The following is a 14353-nucleotide window of genomic DNA, read 5'->3' as shown; positions in this document are numbered from 1 at the left end:
AATGTAGTTTTCTCAATGAGTACTTAGGTACTGTACCATCAATTAAATAGCAGGTCTCTAATCAGCTGTGCTAGACTTACGGTTTTTTTATCTCAAAGAGTGTTATATTATATTCTCAGAAACAATTTATTTTCATTTTTTATTTTTTTTGTGACTTTGGTTTTTTAAAACGACACTTATCGGGAAACTCAGATTTGCCACAGACCAAAACAAGTTTTATGTCAACAAAATGTATTCCTCCATAGTTTCATCAAAATTTCTCTTTATATATTGCTCTGTGATCCCTCGTCCAACAGGTTTTCATTGATTAATCAAATGAGCGAAATGCTATGTCAATGGTCAAAGTGTGGAATCATGTATCCTCATTGCGATTCAAAACTTTCGCTCCTACTGTTTTTTTTTTTTTTTTTTTTTTTTTTTTTTTTTTTTTTTTTTTCCCTGGAAAAAGAAGCGACTGCTTATTTTTCCAATAATTCCTTTTTTCGAGCAAAAGGAATTTTTACGGCAAATTCTGAACCAGGCGCTTTGATTGGTTCAGGTTCAGAGCGGTTCATTCCATTTATTCCGAGTTGAGCCAAATTAAGCGGGAATTTCAAATAATTCCGGATATCCTGTTAAACAGATCGTTTCCGTTTCCGGTAAGACAGTGTTGTCAGTTTCACCAAAGAAACAAAATTGACAACACTGTTTTACCGGAAACGGAAACGATCTGTTTAACAGGATATCCGGAATTATTTGAAATTCCCGCTTAATTTGGTTCAACTCGGAATAAATGGAATGAACCGCTCTGAACCAATCAAAGCGCCTGGTTCAGAATTTGCCGTAAAAATTCCTTTTGTTCGAAAAAAGGAATTATTGGGAAAATTAGCAGTCTGTGCTACATAACATAATAATAATTAATAAATATCGTTTTCCAGTTGTTTTCTTCGAAATTACTGATGTAAAGATTCTATCGGTATTTTCTTATCTTTTTTGGCTGTTAATTTTTTTAATCGAAAAGATTTGATGACTTCGAATTTTGATGTTGTGAAACAGTTCCCTATCAGGATCCTTCCAGTGAATCCGGCAACATCCCACGGATAAAGAAAGCAGGGGATGCCGACTGATAGGCAGCCATTTTACATTCTGTCATCTCTGTACTTTTCTGCAAATGAATGAAGTGTCGGGCAAGTGCGATTGGATCGTTTTTACCTCGGAGTGAGTATAACTAGTGGTTCTTTATGATCAGTTCGTTCAGGAATAGTAAGCCGAGGTTAACAGTGAAAATTTCGAATATGAAACGAAGCCCAAGTCGGGATTCACCGCCTTTGCGGAGTAAAAGATCGCGGTCGAGTATGAGGCGTTACGACGATAGCTCGGACGAACGAGTGACACCCGAAAGGATTCGTCGGCGCTCGCCCAGAGGTAGATCACCTCTGAGTCCACGGCGGTATGCCCTGGAACGGGACGATTATCGCTCGCGCGGATTGGAAAAAGCCTACCCGAGTTTCAAAGTGTTGTGTGTGAGTGCATTGCACCCGAAAGCTAGCGACGAGCTTATCAAGGATACCCTCTACCGAGAGTTTAAAAAGTTTGGTGATCTGAGCATTCGAATCTCCCATGATTTGGATGAGAGATTGGCATACGTGTGTTTTCGGAGTAGCGAAGACGCCCGAGACGCCAAGCATAATAAATCTAGAATAATTTTATTTGATAAGGTAGCCTTAGTCGAACCTGTGTTCGAGAAGAGAAGTAGTGCAGAATTGTACCGGGGTCATAGTCGACCTCGCTCCAGGAGCATTACTCCCGAGTATGATAGATACTACCGCCGCTCACCTGTCCCTGATCACCACCGACCTTTACCTCCTGATAGGATATACGATCGAGGCTATCCCCCGCCTGTTCCCCTTCCTCCGCATCGAGGAGAATTTATAAGGCGGGAAGGTCCGATCCTACCTCCTCATGATCCCTTTCTACCGAGAGGCCCGCCCCTCCACCCTCATCATCATCCCCATCCCCTTCCCCCACATCATTTGCCTCCCGGACCTCACGGCCCGTATGGACCACCACGTCACATGATGATCCCTCATTTCAAGCCGCCTCCTCACCACTTCGTCGATGAAATGAAGAAGAAAGATAAGTTCCCAAATTACTTGCATCATGTGCCTCCAGAGGAAGATCCACTTGCCACCAGGACCTTGTTTGCAGGAAACTTAGAGATAGGTATCACAGAGGAAGAGTTAAGACGAATTTTTAACCGTTACGGTATTGTAGAAGATATCGATATCAAAAGACCATTACCAGGCACTGGTAATGCTTATGCCTTTGTACGCTACCAGAACTTGGACATGGCCCATCGCGCCAAAGTGGAACTCTCAGGACAATACATAGGTAAATTCCAGTGCAAGATAGGTTATGGCAAAGCGACACCGACCACAAAAATATGGGTTGGTGGTCTTGGACCTTGGACTTCCATTTCTCAATTGGAAAGAGAATTTGACAGGTTTGGAGCCATCCAAAAAATTGACTATGTCAAAGGTGATACGCAGGCCTACATTTTGTATAATTCAATTGATGCTGCAACTGCTGCTGTTAAAGAAATGCGAGGGTTTGCCCTTGGAGGACCAGAGCATAAGTTACGAATTGATTTTGCTGATGTTGCTAACTATCCCGGTAAGAGTCGCTCATCGTATCCTGAAGATATGGCCTCTGGAGCAGGTGATTTCAGATCTCGCTCTAGTGATTTTGCCAGTTATGATTCGCCATATGATCCATGGACGGAGAGTGACCCGTACGGATCAAGAGTGTCCAGGGGCCGAGGCAGCAACCGCAGAGGTGGGTATCGAGACGGCTATGATGATGATCTAGCTAGACACCCTGATTACGACAGAGTGAAGAGTGAACCCCGTTCCAGGTCCCGTTCGCCTAAACACCGATCCATGGACAGTGACTCAGGCTCGGAGAGTGGTCGTGCCAATGGAATCTTAGGCTCATCTAGGACACTCGTAGACCTTGCAAGAAGATGTATTAGTGTTTGGAGTGGTGCACTTATTCTCAAGAATTCTCTGTTTCCAGCCAAATTTCATCTCACCGACGGAGATCCTGAAGTTGTTGATACTCTCATGAAAGATGAAACCGGTAAACATCTCCTACGAATTACTCAGAGACTTCGACTTGACCAGCCAAAATTAGAAGATGTTTCCAAACGTATAGCCACCTCCAATTCACATGCTATCTTCTTGGGTTTACCAAGCTCTGGTTCGTCTATTACGAGCGATGATGCCTCTGTTCAGACTCGGCCTCTCAGAAACCTGGTGTCTTATCTGAAGCAGAAAGAAGCTGCTGGAGTTATTTCTTTAATTCAGAAAGACACAGAAGTAACAGGAGTGCTGTACGCATTTCCCCCATGTGCATTCTCTGCAGAACTTTTGAAACGGACCGCTCATAGCCTCACGGAAGATAGTTTAAAAGAAGATCACCTTGTCGTTGTTGTGGTTAGAGGGGGCACGGCTTGAATCATCTCAAACTGAGCATCATCAGCAAAAACCTGTAGATACTTGTTTTGTATTATTAGTCATTTCAGTATCATTGCTATATTGATATGTCTTAGTCACTTTAGATTTATGTACCTAATTTGAATTGCAGCGGAAAATTACTGGATACTGTGGACTAGAATATCGCAAGGGTTTTTTTGTCATTAGGTTCTTTTACTGCGCTTTTGTATAGTTTACGCTGACCTCTTGAGATCAAGACTTTACTTTCTATATACTTATTTATTATTTATTTATTTTTATTTTTTTCCTCGGGTTTTTGAACCTATGCCTATCATTTAATGTACCTATTTTATCTTTTATTGTTTTTTGAGATAGTGAGATTGACTTTTCTATTCTTGTTACACTCCTTTATTTATGTATATATATAAAAAAATTTATTTGAATATTTTGGTATTCAGCAATTTTAGAGAATCGTCATACAATCAAGTTAAACCTCAGCATCCTCCCAAGTTTTTTTTTTACATTTTTTACCCCCATCCTGTCGGCATGATACTCTTTTTGCTTAGCTAATAAGTGGGCTGCTCATCAAGATCGTAATCTTATCAAGTGTATAAATACATTCTACTCACTTTAATTGTTAAAAATTACACTTCATGTGTGACATTTCTATCAATCAGACTGCACATTTAAGTGCTCACTTTAACCTAGGACATAGTATTTTCACAAAGAATAAGAAATGGATCAACTGCTTTTCATTTTTAGACAAAACAAAATCTTAGTATACTTTGGTATTTGTCACTAAGATTGTTGGTAATTTTTTCTCACAGCTGGGTGATATTATTTTAATTTTTTGTTTTGTTATAAATGTAATGGACTCATTGGCTCAATCGCACTAGGTTCATTCAAAGGGGAAAAAAAAGAAAAAACTTTTTGACTAGCTCTTATCCACACAAGGAAAGTAATAGCACATGTGTTGTTTCTAAAATTAACCCGAAATAGTTCCTTATTGCAAACTGGAGTAAAATTTTTCAAATGTATACTTACAATTTTCTGGGTCAAAATAATTAAGATAGTGTCAGCTGTGTTCTGCCAAAGTCTCCATTACATTCTAAACTGTTAAAATCCCTTATGTGTGACCTAATGTAAACCAATATCTTTTTAAAAATGATGATCAAATTTCTTTTTGGTAGGAAGGGAAGCAATATTATTAATGGTACCTGTTGATCAACATTGGTAGGTATGTAATGGTCTTAAAGACATAAATTTACAAGCAATCACGTTTTTGTTTTTCTACCTGTACCTTAAGTGATTTTGCCTAGTTGCCTGTTGTTGGCTTAGCATAAAATATTACCAGATAGCAATCATTTCACTTACAAGGGGTGGCTCATAGGAGGCCACCTTTGATATTGAAAAGCTTGCAGTCAAAAATAGTTTAAGTCTTGCTAATAGATGAGTGCCTCATAGTTTCTAAAAAGAGGCCCCCCATACCTTCTAAAACTTTTTCAGAAAACCCTCCCTGCAACTAACTTTTGCCATATTCACTCAAAGTACTTCAGTGCTCTTAAATTAAAAACCATTTTTGGACCATTTTTCTGGGGGTATTGGGGGCTTTTTTGCGTGAACAGAGAAAGCACAACTGTCAATCAGCTTGGCACAAGCTTAGCAGCAGCACAACATGCGATCAGCTTTTCTGGTTGCAATTTGTGCTGCTTACCTCAGCTCAGTTGAAGGTGGCCACTTCTGAACTCTCCTTTGCTCGTGTTATTAGGTAAGCCTGCACCATGATCTGAAGCAGAGCTTCAGTAAAATCAATAATTTACACTTCACTTTTGTCAAGCTTTAGTTCAAAGCAACTTTGCATCTGGATTTTGTGTCATAAAATTGCAAACCTCCATTCAAAATCTGTAAATAAGACCTTTCTATCCATGCCCTGCATTTCTGTAACATTGTTTTGAAAATTAACTGTCCAAAGGAAAAAGGAAACTGTCATCTAGTCTATGGAATTGTAATTTTAGTGGAGCAATTTGTATTGAGTCAAATGAAAAAACAATTGTCAAGAATTTGACAGGAAACTTTCTCGAGTAACTCAAAGAAGAAATAACAATTGATTTAGTGCATTTTGTGTCAGTTGAGGGGGCAAAATTGCATTTTAACAAATTTTACTTCAATGATACAATGCACCCATTAAATTTTTGTACTTACAGCACTCCTCTATCCTTCAGTGTCAATAACTGATTTCTTAGTTTTGTGGACTAAAGTTCCTTTTCCTACGGACGGTCACCAACATTTCTGCTGAAATTATCGCAGCCAAAGATATCTCATTTGTGAAGAGCATGGCAAATATGATACCAACAGTGTCGGCAAGAATGATATTTCATTTCATTTGTGGCACTAAAAAAAAATGCACTTAAAATATAAAAATAGTTTTATTTCTGAGAACAGAAACAATTACTTTCCCAGAAACTTTGATTTTCTATGCACCGCAGAAAAATTTCTCAACTAAATTACTTACATGTCCAAATAATTTACTTCCCTTCCAATAAATGGAAGTACGTATTGTAGAATTTTTTACTTAACATTTATTGAGAAAAATCCTCACTTGTTGATAAGTTGAAAAAGCCCTATTATAAGTGAAGCATTATTAAGGTTCACTCATCATATTTTCAGACTGAGAGCTCAAATATTGGAAATCACCAATAAGTGTCTTGTTTTACGTGCCATGGGCATACAGATCGGTGTATTCACTATGAACTGTAACAGTCAGTAAGTCTCGTTTGAGCTATGTATGAGAGAACTCTGCCCTTCACATTCAGAGCCAACTGGTAAATTCATCTTTGTCAAGCTCTGATATTTTGGGTATCATTTCATGTAAAATCTGTTAGTTACTCTTGTGTTGTTATGATAACCTAATTTTTAATCCAGTGTCAAGCTTTCTCTTCCATTGATCGGGAGTGCCAAGTGAAGCCTGGATTGGTGTTTCGCGTCGTTTGTCTGTGTCCCGCAACACGTAGCCCACCAAGTGCTCTGATCATCTGAATGTTTCTATCGTTGCGCAGTGTTTTGCCGGTTCCTCAATCATTCAACATCAAATGCGACATACTACGGATTGCAGCTCAATCTTCGGTTTTTGAGTATCTATTGTCAAGCCCAATCTTGCTTTTTTTTCAATTAATCATCAAACCAAAAATATTCATTTCGCGTTATGTGCATTAAGAAAGTAGTGTTTTTCTTGTGCTTTTATCCTGCGGATTTTTCGCCCCCAAATTTTCATTTTGTTATACTTCAAAGTGTAAAGCATCCGAATGTGTGATTCTATTGGATTCAAATAGATTATGAATATATTTAAACGAAAAAGTGGTTTTGTTTTATTTTGCCATCAGCACATTCTTTCTAATGCTTTCGATATTTCGATACTCAATTCAAAAGTTCCTGTGCCGTTCGCTAAGTTCATCCAGCAGTGCTTTTTTTGTGCGGTTTTATTGGAAACGAGGAAAATAATTGTTCTTAAGTGACGAAGGAATATAAAAGGGAAATTTAAACATCTTATAACTCTACCTGCCAGTCAGCTATGATTCTACTATACTTCTCTCAACAACATCCCCTTCTTAAAATTCATAGCTGTGCACAAAGAATTTTCATCGTGGATCTATCATTTTGCTTTTCTTTGATGTCCATTTAATTTTAATTCATTGACATTTAATACTTTTCAATCGGTGTCGGTTTCTCTGTGAAATTAGATGAAATCTTGGTTGGCGTAAGAGTGGAAATAATATAACGACTTAATCTCTAGATTTCATTTCCTGGATCAATGGCCGTCCAATCAAACACTGTCTCATCAATTAGTGCACATGTTTCGATCACTCCTGCACAGTGGACAAAATTCACTGAGAAGTTTAAATTTTCCTATCATTCGACACTTAAAAACAAATGTGAGAATAAAGTGTGTTCATAAAGCCTTCACTTGGTTTTGGATAGTGAGCTGTGATGTAGTGAAAAATGTTCAAAAGCACTTGATAACGAGCCTCCCAATTTTGGTTCCATTAAAATCTTTAACTATCACTGCGCTTTTTTAATATTTTCAGTGGAAATCTCAGTGAAAGTGTTTCGCGGGAGCAAGCGAATTCTTTTCTTAAGATCATTCAAATTTGGAAAAACAAAACAATGCTCAAGTGATCTTTCCTCAACTTGCCATCAATTTTTTTTAAAAATCAATCAAGAGGAATCTAAATCTAGTGAGTGTGACGATTTCCATCTGCATATCAAACTTATCACCAGCTTCCTTGTGGAAACTCAAGTGAATACATCATTCAATCTCAAGTGCTTAAAAGTGCAAAACCCTCTCAAATCAATGATGATTAGTTTCAATGAGCAAATTTTAACCCTTTTACGGCTATCTGAAAACATATTAAAATGCGTGAAAGCAATCATATTTGTGCATTCTGCTCCAATATTTCAATTTTTTCACCGATTTACTCACCTTGAGTGATCTTCATCGCGGACTCGATTAATAATTTCAAGTGAGGTAGTGCCGATCCTGATAACTCAAGTGAAAATTACTTCAATACCTTTTTAAAGATCTCTTTTTTAACCAGCTTCAGAAAGTGAACCAATTTTTATGATTGAACGCACTTCAATTAAAACAAACTTAAATGATACAATTTTTTCATTCCGCGATTTATGTGTTTGAGTTTTTTACTTTATATGATCATTCAGTTAAGATTGAAAACTTTAAAATGAAAACAATGAGTGCCCATCAAACCTAAACCTATTCTACATCTCATACCAGGCCTTTAAGGAGCTCATTTTAGTTTTCAATTTCGAAATTAAAAGTGCCCTTTATGGCAATGCTCACCTAAATTTGTTTTGACCAGTTATATGCGGCCTCCAAATTAATTTGAAGTCATCCAAACTCTTTTTACTCGATCCTAAAAGGAAAAGTTTGGAAAAATAATAGTGTGACATTAACAGCTCTTGTATCAAAGCAATATCAAGCCAATTCATGAGTGAATTTTCTCCTCAAAAGTGAATATAGTGTGTGGCGGACTTCCTCAAACATCTATGCTGCAAGGATGGACTTGATGTCTTGGTCTCATGAAAGGACAGTACCATTGGACTCATATAGTGAAGTGAATTTCAATCCTTATAACTCTTGGTCAAAATGCCTTTTGTCATTTCTCTAATTTGTGTGCTTCATCCACGATTTGTGGAGACACTTGAAATAGGTACTTGGACGTCCTACAGGTTTTCACAGACCCATGTTCTAATTGAAAATACTTGAACCCTGGAGAATCCACTCGATACTTTATTAACTCGAAGCTCTGTTGGAAAACTTTACAAAATTGACTAAGTCTTGGGTTATCACCTAAAATCTGCCGAAGATTTAAGATCAAGAACTCTAGAGACACCATGCTTAAGGTCCAAGTAGCTGAAATCTTGTCTATTTTTGCCTCAGGTATTTTCATGTACAGTTCACGAGGTCTGAGCCATTGTTGTAATTTTAGAAAAAGCCAGAGTTAAAAATTTCATGAATTTTCAGGTTTGTCGGGGGTCTGGAAAACCGGGAAAAGTTAGGGAAATCAATGTGTTTAGCATTAAGCAGAAGTGAGTGTAATCAAAATGGGGGGGGGGGGGGGGGGTCAAAGTGGAAGTTACGTTCGAATGCAGGGATTTCGAAAATGTTTGACTCAGGGAATTTGCAGATGGAGAAATCATGGCAACTGTGATTTTCGAAATTAGATATGTTAGGCCTCAAAAAGCCCAATAAGCCCAGTGAGTACTCATCCATAAATGATAGGCAGAAATGATCCTGAGTCGTAATTTAGAGCTCTTTGTCCAATTCTCGATTATTTTTTTTTTTTTTTTTTTTTTTTTTGCTGATTGCATACTTAGCCCACGAAATTTCGTTAAAATTAAGGTAAAAATAAAATCCACGCCTTTCGCATCTTCAGATAGAGCCCGTCAAATTGAAAACCCCGCGCTGAATTCGAATTGAATTAGCAGCGCGGGCAGTCTGCGCGATGCGCGCCGCTGCGCTGCCAGCTTGGGCACGTCAAAATCCACGCTAAAGACATCCCTTCCATCGTTCTTGTTTGGTCCTCATTATTACTTAAGTACTTCACACCATCGCTTACCAAGTACTCTAAGTTTATCTCTGGGAAATTTTTCTTTTAATTTTTGATAAGACACTCTAATAACCTGATTTAATGAAGTCAATGCATTGAGTGAAGCACACCGTACACCGCACCTGTCTGCGGGCTGATTGTTGAAATTTATGGACAAAGCTATAGACAAAGAAGACAAAAAGGACTTGGAAGGATCCTATCGGAGGAAGCAGGTGGCTACGATGGACAAAAGAGGTGGTTGATAGACTAATTAACGGCAGCCGACAAGAGACTTTTCAGTTGTCCATCATATTCCCCCTCAATCTATAAGAACCGATACTCCCGATGTCTTCTTTGTCTATCAATTTCAATTATCAGCCCGCAGGTCTGTACGGCGTTAGCTTATCGATAGCTAAATATTGGGAACAGCGTATCTTCATCGTAATGCATACATATCTCCGGTTGGTTTTTTGTTTTACAATTTTAAAACACAAAATTTGTGACCAGCCAAAACTATCCCCCTGATAGTTGTTGATTCCTCGAGCAATATACAGAAGTGGAAAGTTATCTTAGAATTACAAGCAACAGTTGTTTTCAAGTGACCTAATTTGCTATTATTTTTTTCTTTTAGTTTTCGTCAAAAAAAAAAGAGAAAAAAGGAGATAATCAATCGCATTTTATAATCAAAGAATCGGATTTTTCTCCTCTTTTCAGGATAGAATGCCCACACGAGACAAGAGTATTAAGAACCGAATTTTGAAATCGCAGATCAGTATACTGAGCCGCATCTGCGGTGACTACACTAAATAACATAACATGCTTCGGCCCTAATTTCCCCCTCTCCCTCGGTACCTAACTACTGATCTCACTGTGATATTCAAGTAGCTGTTCCGTGTTCGGCGCATCTCTACTCCATGAAATTCTTCGTGAATACAGCCATATTAGATCGGGAGGTAAATTCCAAGAAGCTTTTCGATCGGATTATCCCTTTAAAAAATAAAGCACAAATAAGTAGAGACCTGCAACGTCGAAATCGAGGTTGCGTATTTGTCGCTTGAGCCATCGAAACCTATCCTGTTTGTACACTGTGTACCAAAGAGAAAATGAGACACTTGCAACATTCCGTCATTTATTACAGCCCCCGAGGAAAGCTGCGCGGTTTAGCTGTGGGTCGCCGCGCGCCTTCAATTCCGCGCGACACTCCCCGCACTACCGCGGAGTTAGTTTAGTTGCGTGACCTAACCTAACCCAATTCGAGTCTTCCGTGGCAGCTCCACGCTTCATTTACGTGGATTTGAATTGGATCGGAATCATTATTCAAAGTGAATCAATGCCGGAAATAAACGAGTACTTTGATACCGAACATTCTGCTGCTTTAGGTACCGACTTCTTCCTCGATTTTCAATTAAGAGCAAGGCTCAAAACGTGGATCGACCAAGTAATACCCGCAGCTGTGGCAGGTGCCTGCTTACCGATAGCCAATGTTGAAAAAACAGTGGTGCATTGACCGAACACCGGAAATCATTGATTCAATCATCTCATTACTTACATAGCTCTCACGAGCAATGGATTTCAGCGCCGAGCAACTCGCTGTCCCGTATAATCACAGTCTGCTTCCTCACAGTCGCTCGCATCCCACTGAAGTGGGTGTCGCGTTCAATCCAAGGTCGTCAGGTTGTGCGATTAAAGAGGAGTATTTTGAACGGGTTTAAATAGGGGGGGGGGGGGGAGCTAATTTTTCAGCACCATTTGGTAACAACGGTTCAATCTTTATTAAGTGATGTGCTCGACTCTTCAGTAAACGTAGGGCGTATGCGTAAGTAGCTCGTGTGACCCTACCCGCCCGGCAAAATTACGTTGTGGCAACGTTGCCAAAACGTTGCATTTTCGCCATTTACGTATTCGGGCAACGTTGTGGTAACGTTGCCACAACGTGTAATTTTGTCAGCTTGCATGAACGTAATTGGCAATGTGTCTGCAATGTGTTTTAGCAACATAATGGGAATGTTGCAAAAATACGTTTTAGCAACATAATGGGAATGTTGCAAAAATACGGTGAAAAAATTTCGGTGATTTATTTTAGGAGTACTCTGCATTTTTACTCCTAGAAGTCAATGTGGACCGCAGAGAAGCGTTTCTTAGGCACCCGAAATTCACTCTAAGTTCGATAGTAGCCGCGCTCCGCCCGGGTTCCCAAGCGGGCTCCCATCGAAGTACTAACTACGCCCGACGTTGCTGAACTTCAGTGATCGCCCGTGTGTCGCTGCCACTCAGCTACGGACGCTCGCGTGATAGTGTTTGGTTATTTAGCATTAATAAACATCCCTAGATCTGGTTCAATGATAGAAAGCAATGATATTCTTGCATTTCTGTGCATAATTCTACAACGAAGGATACTGAACATAATATTAGGAAGATCAAGTTTTTAAAAAAGAGGAGTATGAAAAAAAAATTAAAAAAGAATTGAATAAATATATTCATTTTATATAAATAAAATTATTATTATTTTAATTATTTACTTAATTATATTATAATTATTTTTTATTATTATAATTATTTGGTATTTTTATTTTGTATTAAATTATTTTCTAATTATTATATTTATTTTTTTATTTTATTTTTTATTTTTAAATTATTTTTTTATTTTTTTTAATTTTATCTTCATTTGTATATTTTTATTGTTAATTTTTTTATTTTTTGAATTATCTATCAATTAATTTTTGTTTATTTTTGTATATACATATACATATTTTTGCGACATTGTATGAGGGCGCATTCCCTTATATTGATTGGAGAAAATCATCTGTTGAGAAACAACAGAAAGGAGAACACCTGAAACGGTGGAAAAGTGTCCCCTCCGATTTGCAGCACAGCATCTGCTTGACCTCACATCTGAGTTCTAAGACCAAAATTACACAGGGATTGATACCTCACATGACACTTTATGCGCATTTTAAAAAACCGAAATCCCAGAGGCCTTATTATGGCCGCCATTTTGAAATTTAGGCATTTTGGGGGGTGTTCCGGGGTCGGACCGTGGTAAACTTTTGGTATGTTGTTCAGGAGGACCTACTGATGACGTTTATATAGGAAAAGTTTGTTCAGCAATTTGTTCCGGGTCAAATCGTGTTTCTCCCTGACTAATAATGTTTAACAACGTTGTCACAATATATCTAAGAAATATTTATTGAAACGTTTTTTAATAATGTTCCAGAAACATTTCTAAAAACGTTTTGAAAATATTGTCTAAAATATAATGTCAGGCAACATTGCTGAAACATTGCTTAAACGTTGCTGCTTTACCTTTACAAAGCAATATCATCAAAAATGTTGCCTTGCAACGTTGCGGCAACGTACACATTGCTCCCTTGCCGGGCGGGTATGTCGACCGCAGCTTGAGCGTAGAAAATGAAAGTGCTGAATCCGTCGAGATTGCGGTGAAATTCCGCCTGATTTTGAAAATGATTTGTGGAAACTTAGGAAGTTTCCCTTATATTACGTAACGCCAAATTTGTGGTTTTTGACACCCCCGCCCCTCGTGACGCTCCGTAACGCTGTGCTAGACTCCCCTAAAAAATTACATAACGCTCGCCCGGACTCCCCCCCCCCCCCTCCCTAACCATCTAAATATCACCTTATAATTATACTGAACGGATTAGCGTTTCTATTTAGCGAGGAAAAGTGAAGGAATTGGAGAAAATATATTCGAGAATCTTCATAACTTCTAATGATGACCGACGAAAAATTCTACAGAAACTTGAGAAAATGATTACTTAAAAGTCGTTCCGTATCACTTTGCTCTATACCCCCCCCCCCCCCCTTAAAACGCTAGCAAATCGCGCCCCCACCCTTGGAGCGTTACGTAAAACGGCCCTTTCGGAACAAAAACATAGACGAGATTGGAATTTTAAAATTGAACACAGAAAATAGGACGCTTTTTTATGTACCCTTAGTTACCTTGCCGTATGACCGCATTGTAGGTACAATTATCCTTGATTGGCTGAAAAATCCTAGCCAAGTTCAATATCCATACCTTGCAATAAATAAACCGATTTTCGATGTCTCTCTCGTGCCGACGTAAAGTATGAACAACCATATAGCCTGCTGAAATAAGAACCCAATCAGTTCTTACGTAATGAGCAAGAAACTTGGTTCTAGCTCCTGCATCTCTGTGATCATGCAATCTCAGCTGCACGGACGTCGAACTACTTGTATCTCTCATGCTGGCCATGCTCAGCGTTTCAAATAAAAAACGCTTTCACAAATCGGAACTAAACTTTATGGCATGGCTCATCAGTTGAAGCACTAACGCGCATTGGGTAACTATTAGAACATACGATGCTCCTGAACAGAGTGAAAAATTGTAGTTCATGGTTGCTAAGAGCAATATAAATGACGGCAAGACTAACAGTTGGGGACCTGTGCTGAAAATGTCCCGTAATCATTTTCTCAGATTTCATTGAGGGCATTTGCAGGTAGGCAGTTCAGCACTGAAATAGTTCAGGAAATTTTGCCTATACCTTTCACGGAATAAAATGATATTGCTGATTTAACAATATAGTTAAAAAAAGGGTCAGACATGTTTCAATGTAGATTTTACAATGGAAAAATGCTAAACACCCCCGTGGTTAAATTAGCTTTCCACTAAGTATAGTATTAAAATGTACATTTGAAACATGCCTAACACATTTTTTAATAATTTAATTTTTAAATCAGCAATCCATTTTTTTCAGTGTTTTAAGTATGAATTAAGGATACACCTATCTTAAAAAGCTCCCT

At 38.4% G+C, this 14353-nt stretch overlaps 1 protein-coding gene across 1 annotated transcript; it reads left to right on the top strand.

The window, feature by feature from the left end:
* The first annotated feature begins 955 nt into the window (after window positions 1–955).
* On the top strand, window positions 956–6827 carry nito (RNA-binding protein spenito). The gene has a single exon (XM_019044358.2). It carries the CDS (start codon window positions 1221–1223, stop codon window positions 3492–3494), a length of 2274 nt encoding a protein of 757 aa, XP_018899903.2. The 5' UTR covers window positions 956–1220; the 3' UTR covers window positions 3495–6827.
* The last annotated feature ends 7526 nt before the right edge of the window (window positions 6828–14353 follow it).

The sequence above is a fragment of the Bemisia tabaci genome, chromosome 7, assembly GCF_918797505.1.
Source record: "Bemisia tabaci chromosome 7, PGI_BMITA_v3".
Classification (NCBI taxonomy): domain Eukaryota; kingdom Metazoa; phylum Arthropoda; class Insecta; order Hemiptera; family Aleyrodidae; genus Bemisia; species Bemisia tabaci.
The sequence above is the reverse complement of the archived record's forward strand: the minus strand, read 5'-3'. Positions and strand labels throughout refer to the sequence as shown.